The sequence below is a fragment of the Dendroctonus ponderosae genome, unplaced genomic scaffold, assembly GCF_020466585.1.
Source record: "Dendroctonus ponderosae isolate FM_Combo_2020 unplaced genomic scaffold, Dpon_F_20191213v2 Dpon_F_20191213_2, whole genome shotgun sequence".
Classification (NCBI taxonomy): Eukaryota; Metazoa; Arthropoda; class Insecta; order Coleoptera; family Curculionidae; genus Dendroctonus; species Dendroctonus ponderosae.
The window spans coordinates 4,915,148-4,930,708 of record NW_026018165.1 but is presented as its reverse complement, the minus strand read 5'-3'; the positions used below and the strand labels follow the sequence as shown (position 1 = coordinate 4,930,708).

At 35.1% G+C, this 15,561-nt stretch overlaps 1 protein-coding gene across 4 annotated transcripts in view; it reads left to right on the top strand.

Moving 5' to 3' along the window:
* LOC109538224 (serine/arginine repetitive matrix protein 2) overlaps positions 1–15,077 on the top strand; it is a 64,558-nt gene extending 49,481 nt beyond the window's left edge. For 2 of the 4 annotated variants that reach the window (XM_048663774.1, XM_048663773.1), the window contains exons 18-23: positions 996–1,079; positions 5,578–5,634; positions 6,199–6,310; positions 10,575–10,701; positions 13,543–13,694; positions 14,208–15,077. In XM_048663774.1, coding sequence (XP_048519731.1) covers positions 996–1,079; positions 5,578–5,634; positions 6,199–6,310; positions 10,575–10,701; positions 13,543–13,694; positions 14,208–14,331 — 656 coding nt within the window. In that variant the 3' untranslated portion in view covers positions 14,332–15,077. The remainder of the gene's footprint in view (positions 1–995; positions 1,080–5,577; positions 5,635–6,198; positions 6,311–10,574; positions 10,702–13,542; positions 13,695–14,207) is intronic. The other 2 variants (XR_007280844.1, XM_048663775.1) reach the window with 2 other exon arrangements.
* The last annotated feature ends 484 nt before the right edge of the window (positions 15,078–15,561 follow it).

Here is a 15,561-nt window from a genome sequence, read left to right as displayed (position 1 = left end):
TTAAGATGGGTGATTGGGAGCTTACTTGGACCAGATTTTATTTAAATATTTACATTCAATTCAAGTCATAATCAGGGTAAAATACTCCATAAAAATCCATCATTAAACCGGAGCCCGAAAATTAATTGTATCACAGAAAACACCAGATGATGTTAATTTTCCGCTTAATTATTGTTCGTCTATTAATTAATAGCCAAAAGCAACATTAAGGGGTAATAAATAGAACGCTAATTTTAGAGGCGACGCAAAATGTGAAAAAAAAATTTTGTTCGTAAACCTCATTTCAATATCATCAATATCAAGATTGAAGGAAGTTTGGTGATTTGAATGAAATTTGGGGCGAGTATACTTGACGTAGGTAATGCAGAATAACGGAAAAATAGAAGTATGATCTTAAAACAATTTCCACAGCCGGCAAATTCAAAAGGAAATACGGTTTTGTCCACTTTTGCGCAAACAATGTTGGTTATGTATTTTCATCTGCTCAACTCAAATCTACGCAAAAAATCGTATACGGGTTATGATTTTTCCGAAAAAATCGATTAAACTCTGAAAAATGTGATTTTTGGTGGTAAAATGTTGTGGTATAAAATTTTCTCTTGATTGACTCTTCAGTAAAAACATATCTTTATTTTCAATCAAGTCTTTATAAATTTAACTAATCTTGAGATTTTTTTTTCAAACTCGACGTTGATTGAAATTTGACCGCGAAACTATTACTTACATTCTCATTTTTTTAGTGAGACAAAATATTGATGCATTTACATCCAAACACCCTGCATTTTTGATGAAAGCAGACTTTTAACAAACGTAAGCTAAGCCTCTGATTTCGCCCCCCCGTACCAACCCACCTATAAATGACATAGACTTAAAAACATCTTGCATAACAATCCCATTGAATATTTTCCAAAAATTAGCCCATAATTCTGAAAATAATTTCTCAATAAAATGTTCTCATTATACTAACAGCCTCATTTTAACATTGTCTTTTATAGCATGCACGGCATTGGTTGACGAAGCCACCAAAGGGGAGGAACCGAAGACGCCCACCACCCCCATTGTACCCGGACAATTAGAGGGTGAGTCTCAACTGCTACCCTTACTGCAGGGCCTTCTAGATGCCCCAGAAAACGATATCACCCCAGACTCTGGAACGGAGTCGGGTGAGGATCAACGATCTTCCCTAATAGCTGAAGTGCAAACTGCTTTAGACAAGTTAAGTAACTCGTTGAAGAGCGATCAGACTGATATAACTCCAGAGCGGAGAAGCAGTTTGCTCCAGCTGGTCACCAAGTTGCAGGCTGGCCTAAGTGGGGGAACCGGATGTGAGAGAAGGTCCTCAACTGTGAGCAGTGGCAGTAGATTTCAGAAACGAAAAAATAAGCAAGCTAGACATACAGTGGGCGTGTCCAAAGAAGAACTGGCTGACGCGAGAAGGCTAATAGAACAAATCTCACTGAATGAGCTAACTCCTTCAAATAGCACCGGGAAACTTAGCTTGAGCAAGCAAAACAGTGAGAGCAGTGTCCCTACTAGCTCAGCTAACTCTTCCTATCGCAGTGTGCCTCACAAGGTAAAGAATGCCGTTGCGAAGCCTTTCAGTTCTTCAAACAGCACCTCATCTTCTGTCCACACTCCTACGGAACACTTGGAAGGATTTGACGGCATCTTTAATGAAGAGAAGGAATCTGGTTCAGCCACACCAAAGCCAGTTCTTGAAAGGAATGCATCAGTGGACTCAAATGTTAGCATCAAATCCGCATATAAAGCTGTGCAGCAAGCAGCAGCAAGTAAAGTAGAGGCGTTAAAAAGACAGAAATCCAAAGAATTGCCAGTGGAACCGTCAGATTCTGAGGAAGTTGAAGAGGAGGAAGAAGATGAATCAAGCACGGTAAAAGCCGCAAGCGATTTAGAAAATGCTCCATTGAAAAGCAACCCAATCTACTCAAAACCCTTGATCGACCACGAGGAGAGATGCAGCCGATTCGACACTCAGAAAAAGCTGAAAATGAAACGCGCAAACACCATCGATATTCCTAAACCGTTAGTTTTCTACGAAGATGAAGATGATAGTGAATCGGAAGACGATGGCCACAGAAGACGAGATAGCTGCCAATCGCTTCGAGGCCCTCTGAACGTGGGAAATCCACACACGAAAAAAATCGTCCCAGCTTTTGAGCCGAAAACCGAATCTGATAAAAAATTCATGGCATTTATCAACAAGCACAACGACAATAATGCGAATAAGGGCTCGATATGGTCAAGTAATTCTTCAGTGTGGGGCAGTCGATTTGGAAACATTAAGAACACATTTGAAAACAAATCCAGCCAGAACCCAAAAAGCTTTTGGAAAACGGCTGATGATAATATTCAGAAATCCAACACAAATCAATTCGGGCCAAAGATTAGCCGAAGAAGTGCCCGAAATCTGCAGCAGATGTTCGAAAAGAAGCAAAAAGAGGCTAAACCACTTCCAAGATCAAGGAATGTGGTTCAACAACAGAATCATGTTGCTCCTTTGCAGCATCAGAACAAACCATCCCAAGTGCAAAACCGACATCTAAGTCAGAAATCAGCCCAAACAGCAATCCAGGATATTCCAGTGCAACACCAGCAACAACAGAATGTAGTAACTGGAGTTCTGCAAGTTAAAACACCTGCAGAGAAACACTACAGAGTAGTTCCTCAGCCGCTGCCAGTAAATCAGTTTTCTCATGCCCCGCAAAGTGCTTTCGTCCCAATCAGGAGAAGTTCCCAGTCGCCCTTAAAACGGTCCTCCTTGGTCTTTTCCCCTGAAGGCAAAGAGATACTCAAGAGCGAAATCAAAGAAAATGGGGGATCGTCCTTTTTGTACAGCCCCAAACCGATGTCAAGTTCTGTGGAAAGTTCCACAGTAACTTCGCCGGTAACTTCAAAACCTTGGGTATCTGTTGCCAGCAGCAGAGTGCTTAGTTTAGCAGCGTCTAAATTCGAACAGCCTGTACAGCCAGTCGCTCTAAGATCTCGAAACAGGGACGTGAGTTCAAAAGCTACCAACCAAGTAAGTCCAAACAGAGCCTCATCATATTTACCTAGAACTACGGTTGATTCTAATTCAAGCGTTGTCCGCAAGCTTAGTGGACAGTATGAGGACAGTCATGGAAAAGCGCCGGCTCAAAGCAAGCCCCAGACATATCAGGTGAAAACAAGTGTGGTTGAAAGCCAGTATGAGAAGCCGCACTATGAACCAAATGTAAGGGCGGCTGCGCCATCTATGCCTCTATCGCCCCCACAAAACTACAGCATCAAATACGACCGGCCCCAAAATTACTCCGTGAAATACGATCAACCAAAGTCAGTTTCCTCCCATAACTACTCACAATATGAGGGCCATCAGCCTCAAAACTTCTCCATCCGGTACGATCAAGCGCGACCTCAAAACCTACCTCAGAACTACAGTATTAGATTCGACAAGCCGGCAAAGTCAGAAAATCATTTACCTCCTCAACAATACCAACCTCAAAACTACTCGATCCGGTACGATCAAGCAAGTAAGCCTGCATCAAAACCCAGCAGCTTCAGTCAGGCACCTTCCCATCCCAATCCGATCTACCAACAACAGCAGTCCGTGCCTGAAAAACCAGGAGTGCACGAAACCGAATATACGTCTTCTTGTGTGTTCAAACCAAGTCAATCAAAACCAGCCCCAGTCCAAGTGATCGAGCCCCTGATCCAACCGCCCACCATCCAAAGGCAAATTTCTGACGATAGTGTTCATGAACATAAAGCAGTGAGTAGCCGAGTGATGTCGGGGCCTGTAGGTCAGCAGGCTGTAACTGTACGACAGAAATCGCCCATGAATCGGGACCAACACGACATGGCGGCAGCATTTAGCCTGAAAACGTCCCTGCAGAAAGTCGGCAGGCAAGATTCTAATTCCCAACCCGCACCAGTTGCAAGGCCTGCTCTCACCAGATCCCCAGTTCGATCCCCCAGCAACAGTTTCAGCTACAAGCCGCGCGAACCACTAAATCGAAGTCCCAACTTAACTCAGAGTTTCAAGTATAAAAGCGAAGTAGATGCAGAGCTTAACAAGTACAAACCGAGCGATTGTCCAAAGCCGACAGTTTCGCCAAGTAGTTTCAAGTTTAAGAGCACCTTCGAGGACATGCACCGAGAGGGTAAAAGTTGCGGGGTAGTGAAACCGATGCAGCAGCAAAAAACCGTTACTAAGAACGAGGTAAATTCCTCATCAAAGCTATCGGTGGTAACTGGACAATTTCACATTCCAGTTATCAATGTTAAGTCCCCAGAGTCTCCACGGGTTCCCACCCAAGCTCAGGTGTTGGGCAAATCTGACTCTTGGCATGAAATCTGTATGGCCCATCAAACCACCAATCAAAAGCCAGCACCCAAGCCGGGTCCCGTCAAATCAAAGTCCAGCAATACGCTGGCAGTGCCAAAGATGTTTGAAGCAGGCATGAGCAAGGATGAAATGACGCAAAAAAGGAAAACCATGGAAGCATTCCTGACAGGAAATACGAAATCCAGTAGTGATGCCAAAATGGTGAAAAGAAGCATAAATAGAGTGAAAACATCACAAAAAGTGTCCACCCAATCTCGAAGCGGTGGGGGATTGATCAGGAGTAGAACTTTGCCAGACATGGTTTGTCCGGAACTTCTCGATGAAAGTAATGTAGAACGAGCGTTCGACGAGTTATTTGAATGCTCATAACTCGACTTAACGGAGAAGACGCAGACCTAATTCATTCCATTTCATGTTATAATGTGGAATTCGTTGTTTTGTACTTGTAGATTTAGGATGTAAAATTGTAGATTACCAAAAGAAGTTGTTTTGTTTGAAACGAAGAAAGTGTTACAATTCGAGATTGAGTGGTGGGCGTACACCCCACAACCTCAAGAAATTGTACGGGTTGCAGAATGAAACGAAAGATAATTTAGAAGATTGTTAGTAGTTTGAAGCGGTATTTAATCGAGGACCGGACGGGAAGAAGCTCTAACCAAACATAGGAGGGTGAGGACATAAATGGAATGCAAACATGCTGTGTGGGTGTACGCTACACCTTTTAACTAAACCACCCTTATCCCTACTGACGCGAATGTCTACCTAAAATGCAGCAACAGCCTATGCGCTCGTCACATACAAATTAAAACTTTCCCTTTCGAAGTTTTTGTTTGTCCATTTTTTGCGTCCATTTAGCCTAATTTTTTGTAGTGTATGGATCATCTGTATAGTATCATTGTTTTTATTATTTTTTGTTGTCATGATTTTTATTTTGTTTTTCATCTTTCATCGTCTACACCAGCACTAATAGATCGTGCTAATTTGCAGTAGTTTCAGAATAACACTAAATTAGCCGTTTCAAATTTCAATTTTCTATAACTGTTAGTGATATTCTGGAACCGCTATATTATACTAAGTTTTGTATCTGTCCCTGTCCTTTGCAAATTTTGATTTGATTTTTCCCATTGTTTTGAGTTGCTAACATTTTGTAATTATACGTATATGTTTTTCTTTAGCCATTTTCCGTTGTTCATAAGAAGGCTGATAGTTTAATGTGGTGTTTCTAATTTCAGAAGCCGTGGAGACCACCAAAGAAGTCAAGAAGGAAGGTGACGTCACTACTACAAACGGTTTGTATTTTTTCGGGTAATAATTTGAATAATTTGAATAATAATTTTGCGAGTGGTTATGCTGTTTTTTCTTAAATATCTATCTGATAAAATAATATTATCTATTATTTTTTTAGCTATTTACAAAATAAATATACTTTTCTTGATCCCCTGGTGGAAAGTAGATTCTTTCGTAAGTGTTTTCGATGGCGAAAGAATCACTTTTACCCATTACAAATTTTCTTCATCCCATGTGGAAAGTAATAACTTTCGCCACGCACACTGACAGTTTGACTTTGTCACTGACTGTCAGCTGACTGTTTTGATAACATTTTCAAAAGCTTATACCTTTTCTCGGCTAATTTCCAGCGAGGATCAACAAAAATAGTATACGGTACGAGAGAGAAAGTTGAAGGTCCGCCACTGCGTGCATGACCCCCTCGGCTTCGCCTCGGGCGTCAACTTCAAGCAGTGGCGGAACTTCGACTTTCATCTCTTGTAATATACTGTCTATTTCTTACAATTGTTTTATTGCTATATTTTCGAGTTTATGTATCGTTTTTAGTTTTCAATATTTTTTTCCAGTTACCACAACAGTTACCCAACAGCAAGTGAGAGCCCCTAAACCCATGTCACCATTTGCCAAGTTTCGCCAATTGGACAAGCAAAACAGTATCAATAAACCAACACCTCCAAGGTAATAAAAATGTTCTGGTTGATTTTATTGTATTAAAATGACAAATGAGCGCATAAACAGGGTCATTGATACGTACGCAGTGAAGATGAAAAGCAAGAAACACAAAATTAAATCACAATTTCTATAGTTTCCAAGCAAAGTAAAACTTTTAAAATCTGATTTAAAAATATGTTTTTTCAAGTAATGTTTCATTTTTTTTCCTTATCATAGACTTTCTCCTTCAGTTCAAATAATTTTAAACTGATTTTTACTTATTTTAAAGACGAAATGTAGCAACTATCCATATTTTCAGTATTTGCGGCAAATAACAAACACATATACACGGTGTTTGGAGGGTGAAGGATATTAAATTACCATTTTAATATTTTATCATAAACCTTTTTAATCACTTTGTTTCAAGATTCTTACTATCAAAGTCGTCAAAAAAGAGCAATTAAAAGAGCAAGGAAGAAAAAGTACAAAATCGATAAAAAATATACAAGGTGTTTCATGAGGAAGGGGCATTATTTTAACATTAATCTTTATTTTTAAACTTTAAACTTAGCAGGTATGCACGCCACCGAAGTTGGTAAAAGAAAAATGGTACTCCACTGTATTTTCAAATACAGTGGCGTACTTACCATTGACCATTTAGTGGCCAACGTATAAAATATTGAAATGTTTTAAAAGGTAGACTTTTTTAATATCAATAAAAATCCATAGCTACAAATGTTAAAAAATTAAACATTTGATCTCCACACACTTATCGACTGTTTTTATGATATGAGATCAGTTTTTATCTACTGCTATAACCGCTTGTCGTATCAAAAAAATGCTAGATATAATTTTTACCGAATTTGAATTTAATTATATAAATAATTTATTTAATTTGAATACTAGTTGTAATAAGTAAAAAATACAGTGGTGTACCTTTTTTTCCTTATCAATTTCGGTAGCGTGCAAGTACGCACCCTACTGGCAAAATGTTGCAAAATTATTTTATCGCAAAACATGCGTCTGCTCTTGCTATTGATCCATTGAAAATTTCGTTAAAATATCTGGCATGGGTTTTGAATAAATTTATCATTTTGCATTTTAAATTTCAACACACTATAAATCTGCAACTAAGCATTTTAGGCTATCGTCTATATAGCAAACGTGGGTTATTTTTATTATATTAAACAGACGAGTGTTTTGAATAGTTTCAATTATTATAGAATGATATTACTTTTTATGTGCTAAGTTATTTTCACGTACTAAATTTAGAACATGCCTTGACCTGATGAATTTTATACATACAAATTTACCGACTTAAACTAATTAGTTAAGGAGTTAATTAATTATTTCTCGAATTACCGAAACATTGAACCGAATTTTATAGAATCCGTTTAATCAAGCCCCTAGATGAATAAGAAAACATGATTGTATTATTTTACAAGTTTCACTTGATTCAATTCTTGTAAAACCTCGGAATAAAAAGAACTCTAGCGGAACTATTCAGAGAAAATGAAATAAATCAACGTCAAATACAACCTATTCTAATCGACTTTCAAACACCCTGTATATATTAAAGTAGTAAAAAACGGCGAGTTAAGGTTCAATCCCAGGTTTTTCAAATAAACTGGAGCTTTGGATTCAAGTTTCAATCTAATGGACCCAAAAATTATTCCATCCTTCGCATTTTGAAATATACGCCAAATTAGATTAACTAGCATTTAGTATTAATCCAGGTACCCCTATCACACCAACAATTACACATCTGGATTAATCAAAATTGATGCTTATGTAAGAGTGTAATGCCTTTATCATTAGCCATCTTAGCTCAATTTTAAACCTAGTCGCTTTATTCACGACACTAAAACACTATTGAATGCTTGCTTTATACCTTTAGAGTAGACATACTAGAATTATCATATTTTGGATCACAGAGGTCAATCGGAGAATCGATCCTATACATTCAGACTGTGCATAAACAATTAGATAATATAATGAATACCCGCAAAATGATTTTTCATTGGTTTTCCTTCTAGTCGCAGGTCTTGCAGAAAGTTTATCAATGTAGAGGAAGTAAAATTCGAAACTAGACGATTATTTCAGATTCATACTAGCAAATTGCGTGTTGAGCTTAGTTTTCGACAAATTTACCAGCAAATTTAAAAAAATTCTTAAAGTTGGATTTGACATAGAATTGAACTATTTGGAAATGGTATAAAATTCCGAACGAGGGTCACAAAAATGAACTAATTCGGCAACAACTTATGACTATGACTCGCACTTTATTATTGCAATTTCCTCGCAATATTTACAAGTATTTATAATTTTTTTCTCGGAAACGTAATTTAGTAATTTAAGATCAAGAAGAAACCATCTATATTTCAAGGACACATTAACATGAAGTTTAAACAAACGAAACAAGCGCGGGTTTAATAAGCAAAGAACCATAAAGAATAAAATGAGCAAGAAATCGATAAATTATCATGAAACCGACAAAATATTGTGAGATTGTCTTCGTTCTTTTGCATTGTTATATTTAAAAAAATATTAAACTAATTTTTTTTGCTGATATTGGTAGCATTGAAACCTCAAATGTATATAAAGGAAAACAACTTTACATAGTGTTCGATTGTATTATGCACCCTTCTATTGATATTTATTTGTTAAAAAAATCATTAAGAAGTGTTGTCCACTTGTCTGCAAATGTAGCTACTAAGAGATTTTTTCAAAAAATAAAAATATATTTTTACGCCTGTTTGCATGCCAGTTAAAAACACTTAATAGTTCCACATTTTGTTTTCGAAAAAACTTTTATCAACAATTTTTATTATAAGTACCAGACACTTATTAATTCAGTTTTGAGTAACCATTATTATCATCAAAACAAACTTGTTTCTACTTATCTTAAGAAAAGGCACTACCTGGCGTTTTCCATAAGTTCAACTATTGAGAAATGAGCTCTGAGAAATTTAACGTTTTTAAGAATTTTACGTTTATAAAACCTGACGAGTGTGGCATACAATTTTTGCAAAGAACTGTTTCCATCCCTAGATATTCAAAGATGGTACCGTTAGCTTCAAAATACTTGGCTATTTTTTAACAGCTTCTTTTTAAAGCAAAATTTTTAAAAACATAAGCTAATTTGAGTCAGCTCAAAGTTAAGAAAACATTTAGTGGCGAGCCTACATTGAGTTTGAGAATGAAAGGAAGTAATAAAAAAAATTATTAACTAAGATAAAACAAAACTTAAATTATCAATGTTTTTGAAAGTCATTGTAAAATGTTTGGGTTTACTTCACTTCACTATGTCATAAGCACCTTATTCAATTTTAGGAAGTTGAGGAAATATCAGTGCAAATAATTAAAAAAATGATGGCGTGAAATTAAAATTAATGCTCAGATTATGATATTACTGGCTTCAAGACTCCAAAAATGCTCTTAGTATTTGGGTACTCAGATTAGCTCAAAAAATGCTGTAAAAGCACCATCCAAGTCTCCTTACGGGTCCACATTTTCTTTATTTGAACTCGACCGAAATCTGTTGCAGGACTAGATTTAATCTAACTCTGGATTTATGAACGTAAATGTGCTATAGATGAAGAAATCGTGTGCAAACTGTTGTTGCAATAATCCTTAAACTTGTAAAAATATATATCAAGAAAAGTTTGAAACCGGTGCCGAACATAATAGGTGTGGGATAACCCTCAGATTAATCTGTTTGGGATAAACTGTTAAAGAAAATTTCCCAAGAGGTTGATTTGTGTGAAAATGCAACTTGTTCACATTATACAGGGTGTCCCGTAAATATGATGATCAAAAGGGCACTAATACATTCTTTGGCTCAAATGAAGACCAAATTAACTAACTTTTATTAAGGAAATATATCTGGCTCCTCGGCTATTGGTCACAGTTCCCAAATATCTAGCAAATGGTACTACGGATTTTAAGGATACATCGATTTAATCTGTCGATTTTGCAAAAAATATTTTTTTTCAAGAGTTTTTACTATTAATTGCAGAGGAGCCAGACATTTTTTCTGAATAAAGACCAGACCGGCTTATTTTGGTCCAAATAACATCGCAGTCCCCTTTTCATCATGTGCCTACGGGACACTCTGGATATGCACATTTTTATGATCTTATGACAAGACCCTGCAACCATAAGGAAAAAGTTTGAATTACCAGAAATATATTTAGTTATTTGCGCAACTAAGAAAAATGGAAATCCGATTGGTCTCTTGTCCTTTAAACCATTCTCACTCTTCTAACCCTTTAATGCTCGGTTGGTGCAGCACCCCGGGCACTCCCCGAGGCTCTGGGCCCCTCTTTAAATTCACCGATCCGGCCCTGACGCAGTCCGCGAGCACAATTAAAGACCGCCTCTTGCACTGGTGTCGGATGAAGACTAAGGAGTACGAGGTACGAGTTGTGTTGATTTTTCGGTTTGGTGTTGTTTTGACTTGTTTTTTCCCTGTTGTGTTTTTACTTTAATTTAATGGTGTTTAACACGCTTAGCAGTGATCGAAACTTGATTAAACTCACTTCAAAACTTGAGTGGTGCTTAATTAATCATCAAACTGGTGAATTGAGATCTATTTGGTGAAGAAGTTCTACAGTTAGATATGTAGTACAGTATATATATAGAAAACCCTGTATATGGTTGAGAAAAAATATTTTGAGCACATTTAATGAATGCGGGAAAATTGATCTCATCAAATTAGAAACTGAATTAAATCATCCAGTTAAAGCGTAAAGAAGCTACTGAACTTGCGGAAGTGTTGCTATTTATAATTTTTAAAACGTAATATAGGCAAAACGGCTAATACAAAAATAAGCAAAATAATACATATTTTCGATATAAGGAAAAAAACTAAATCGACTTGTCTAAAAATATATAGGGTATTTCATTAAAAAAATAGAGTTTATGTAAAATTTTGGCATTTTCGTGTTTTATATTTTTATTTTAAATTCAGATTTAAAAATTTTTTAAAAATTAAACAACTTTTGTGCAGGTGACTCACATTTTTTTTGAAATAAACGATCTAGAGGGGGTGTCAACTTATGAGGAAACTCCCTGTACATGTAAAAACGACATAATTGATTAAAAGTGTTTTTTACGCAAGAACCGGTACACATCGTTTTTTACACATAATTTTTGGTTGCTTCATATGATTTAAAACAGCTTCAAAAATGAATAAAAAGAAAAATCCGGAATACTGCTTATTTCTAAATCTCTTTAATAAAATGAAAATAAAAACTTGTTTTTTGAAAACGCCATGTATATGACCCCCTGAATGCGCAACTTTTTCTTAATTTAACCGACTTTCTATTTCTTACGGTTCGGAGATCCCCATGCAATGAATCCTTGTCTTGGACACCCTGTATATCTAAATATTCTTGCATACTGTAAGGTCTCAATTCAAGAAGCATTTTCTGCAATTTATTTTTAAAACGTCTCTTAAGTGTTATGTTTTTAATATTGTTAAGAAGTTTTATTCTCATATAATTTGGACTTTTTCCGAAAATAGTTATTCTATACGTCTGAGCGTTTCCCAAAAAACAGTCCGATGATTTCTAAATTAATTTAGACGATATTTCTTCGACTTTTTGAACTTATACAGGGGACCCTTTGGAAATAATCAACTTCCGAAAAATGTTATTATGCAAAATTCGTTAAATGATTCAAATTGAGAAACAAGTTTCGGTAGATTCCTACAAGTGAAAATATTCTTGGTTGGATAGAAAAAATCTAAAGCCGAAGTTTTTTTTACTGTTTATTTTGATTAGAAAAATCCATAATTAGGTAGGAACGGTAGGAACCGTATCTAATGAATAAGTAAAGTTACATTAATATTTAATAATAAAAAAACAGCAATAGTTTATGACATTTTCAGGATCTTTTGGATGAGATAAAACAATAAAAAATTGAAAATCATTCGTTACATTTTTAGGTTGTTTTTGTTGCTTCTTTAAACTCCACTTTAGAAACTGCCTGTTATTCAACTTTTAAACATTTAGTCAACGATTTTCATTGAATATTTACAAGCGGTTGACTCTATATCATTTCTTCACAGCATGTCAAATTGATTTAAATGAAGCTAAGCAGCCATGTATCGGTAGTAAATGAATAACTATTTTTTTCGTGAGCTCTACTGATTTTTCAAGTTGCAATTATTCGAGCAGTGTTTTAAATTGCCATGTTCCGAGAGATGGGCTCAGGAATACTCATTTCTCACCTAAGTTTTTGCTTGGAACTGGGATTAATTTTAGTTAATATCCCTACTGAGAATAATGAGTTCTCTTCAATTCTTCAAATGGCGTGTTTTTAAATTGCATGTCTTTCCTTGTAATTTCACTTCAATTTATTGAGATTTTCAGATTGGAAACTCACACCTGACTCTTCTGCTGATGATTTATTCAAGTATTTTACTTAAAATTTCTGCAAATTTTACATAATTGCGTTATTACGCTATTACTTATTAAGTTTTTGAAATCATAATCTGCTATATTGTATCAAACCATTTAACGCTTTCTTATATTTGACTACTCTATTCCTTCAGTTCTTCCTTTTAAACCGGTTAAATAAGCTCATAAATTAGTAATAAACAGGAATTGAATAAAATCTGGAGTCAAATTCCCTGTTGCTGTATCCAGAGCAAATGAGACATAACTTTTAATTTTTTGGCAGGGTCTTCATTCATTCATTCAAGATGGTCGCTTTGTTCTTTCTTTATTTTCAATGTCAACTTCGCTTAAATTACTATCTATTTCAGTCATATACTGAAGAATATTTTCAGCATCTCCGTAAGGTGAAGTGGATGATTTCTGTTCGCCTCTATATTAAGTATGAGGTGATATTAAAATTTTCTTATTGAAAATTGTTTACTGATGCTATTAGAAGTTGAGCAACTGATATATCTTTATACCTGAAGTTGACTATCAATAGGATTGAAATAATGTATAATGTAGACAGTATGTCCGCGTCCGTTTCCAATATAGTAGGTATACCAAGCATTTACAAGGTAAAACTTTTAAACCGCTTCAAATGAGAGTATAATGTTCAGTTTGTATAGATGTTCCATCTGCAACTGCAGGTAAATTAACCAGTCCCATTCAACATTCAACATTCAATCTGCTACCTCCACTAAAAGCATGAATCATTTTGATGTGGCTTTTTTAACATAGTATAGATCTGTATAAGACTTGTGTAAAACATCAAACAGTTTCAATGCTAGAGACTAAATGTTATTGCTTTTACAGAACATTCAACTGGACAACTTCTCAAGCAGCTGGGCAGATGGACTAGCCTTTTGTGCATTGATTCACCACTTCTTGCCGGAAACTTTCGACTACAGCATCCTCACGCCCAAAGAACGCAGACATAATTTTGAGCTGGCCTTCCGAATTGCAGAGTAAGTTAATGATAAAAATGTGAAAAGGGGTAAATGTATGAATGTGTGTATTCAAAGAAAAAATGTATGCATCAAGAGCACTTTGTTGTTCATGAAAGTTGGAATAAAAGCATAGAAGCTGTCTTGTTTTCGTATACCTACATATATGAGAGGAACAGTTACTTCAATATTCTATTTAAAATTGATGATATTCTCTCAAAGAAAATGTATCAATATTTTTTCATCTGAAGGTAAAATATAAAATGTAGGAAAGTGAGAAGTATAACTCACTTTTCTTCGATGCAAAATATTTTTTTACGAATTTCCTAGCATAAAATCCCACTTCTCTTGGAAGTTCCAATTTGTATTCTCGTTTTAACACGCAATTTGCAATCAGTTAATATGATAAAATAAAAAACAAAGAATAACTCTTCGACAGTTCAAAACATAGATCGAAAAAAAATTAGAGTAACCTAATTAGATCGAGATTTAGCAATAAATTTAAAACTCTAGTAATTAATCTTTATATTTCAGTGAGAAAGCCGATATTTATCCTTTATTGGACGTAGAGGACATGTTAGAAACACGAAGACCCGACTGGAAGTGCGTTTTCACCTATGTACAATCCATTTACAGACGTTTCAAAGACGACGATTAAATTATTAAAATATACTTTTTATAATTTTATACTGCCAAAAGGTCTAGTAGCTGTAATTTCTTTATAATTTACCCATTTAAGTACAGAACTGATACGATGAACAAGATGTGTAAATATTTGTAAAAATATGTTTACAATAACAAAATTATTTTCATTGGGTAAATTATGAAAAAATATTAATTAACTGTAAATTTAATGTTTGTTTTGTTTGATATTAAATATTTGTGAAGCTGTTTTATATGTTCCTTTTATAATAATTGTTAAAATTTGTGGTGCTTTTTTATTAATCGCTACTGTGATTGATTATTTTCGTACTGAACCATAAAAAAGCATTTTAAGTGATCTTTAGATCTCTCGATATATTTTTGTTTCCGTTTAGATACCAGACTTTTATATTTTGCCCAGCTGTTTCTATCCATACAATTAAGTTTTTACCTAGTTTACTTGCACATGAATGAGTTTTTACTCTATTAGATTTTTAACTTTCACTTAGACGTTTTGCTTATTTATTTGAATCTTGTTAAGGGATGTTGCAGAAAGCTTGGTATTTTGCTTCTAACATTACATTGTATAACAAAAAGCCATTTTTGCCATTGCATTGTATTACACTATTATCCAAGATGATAATTTTACAGCTATTTCTATGTGCCTTAATTGTTATAGTCCCGCATTTTAAAATAAACCTTACCGACTAAATATACATTTATATACAGAGAATCTAACAAAAATATATAATAATTGTTTAATGAAGAAAGGTGTTTTATTTCCTTCTTCAAATTTTAAAAATAAAATAATAATACCGTGACGTTTAATTTCGTGCACTTATACAGCGTGACTCTAACGTATGGGATGAGTATTGAAAAAGCTGCATAAGAAACCAATTGAAAGGAAATTTACCTCTTCTTTTGCTAAAAATTTGGCCTAAACGAGTAAATAGATAAATACTGATGTCTATTTCTGTTTTTTAGATTAAGAACCTTTTTTATTATAATAGTTCTGAGTGATTCAGACGAATCTGGTGTAGTTTGGGGCTTGATTTTATTTAGCACAGGCCTATACCACTCTTAAAAGAATTATTTCTGAGATAATTGAATTTTCATACTTCGAAATGAATTGAAATTTGCAACAATGTACATTTTGAGTTGGATGTAGATACAACCGAAGATGGTGCCAACTTGAGAATACTTTCTTTCAATCACTTTCTTCCAACGACTTTGGTGTGGGGTCAAA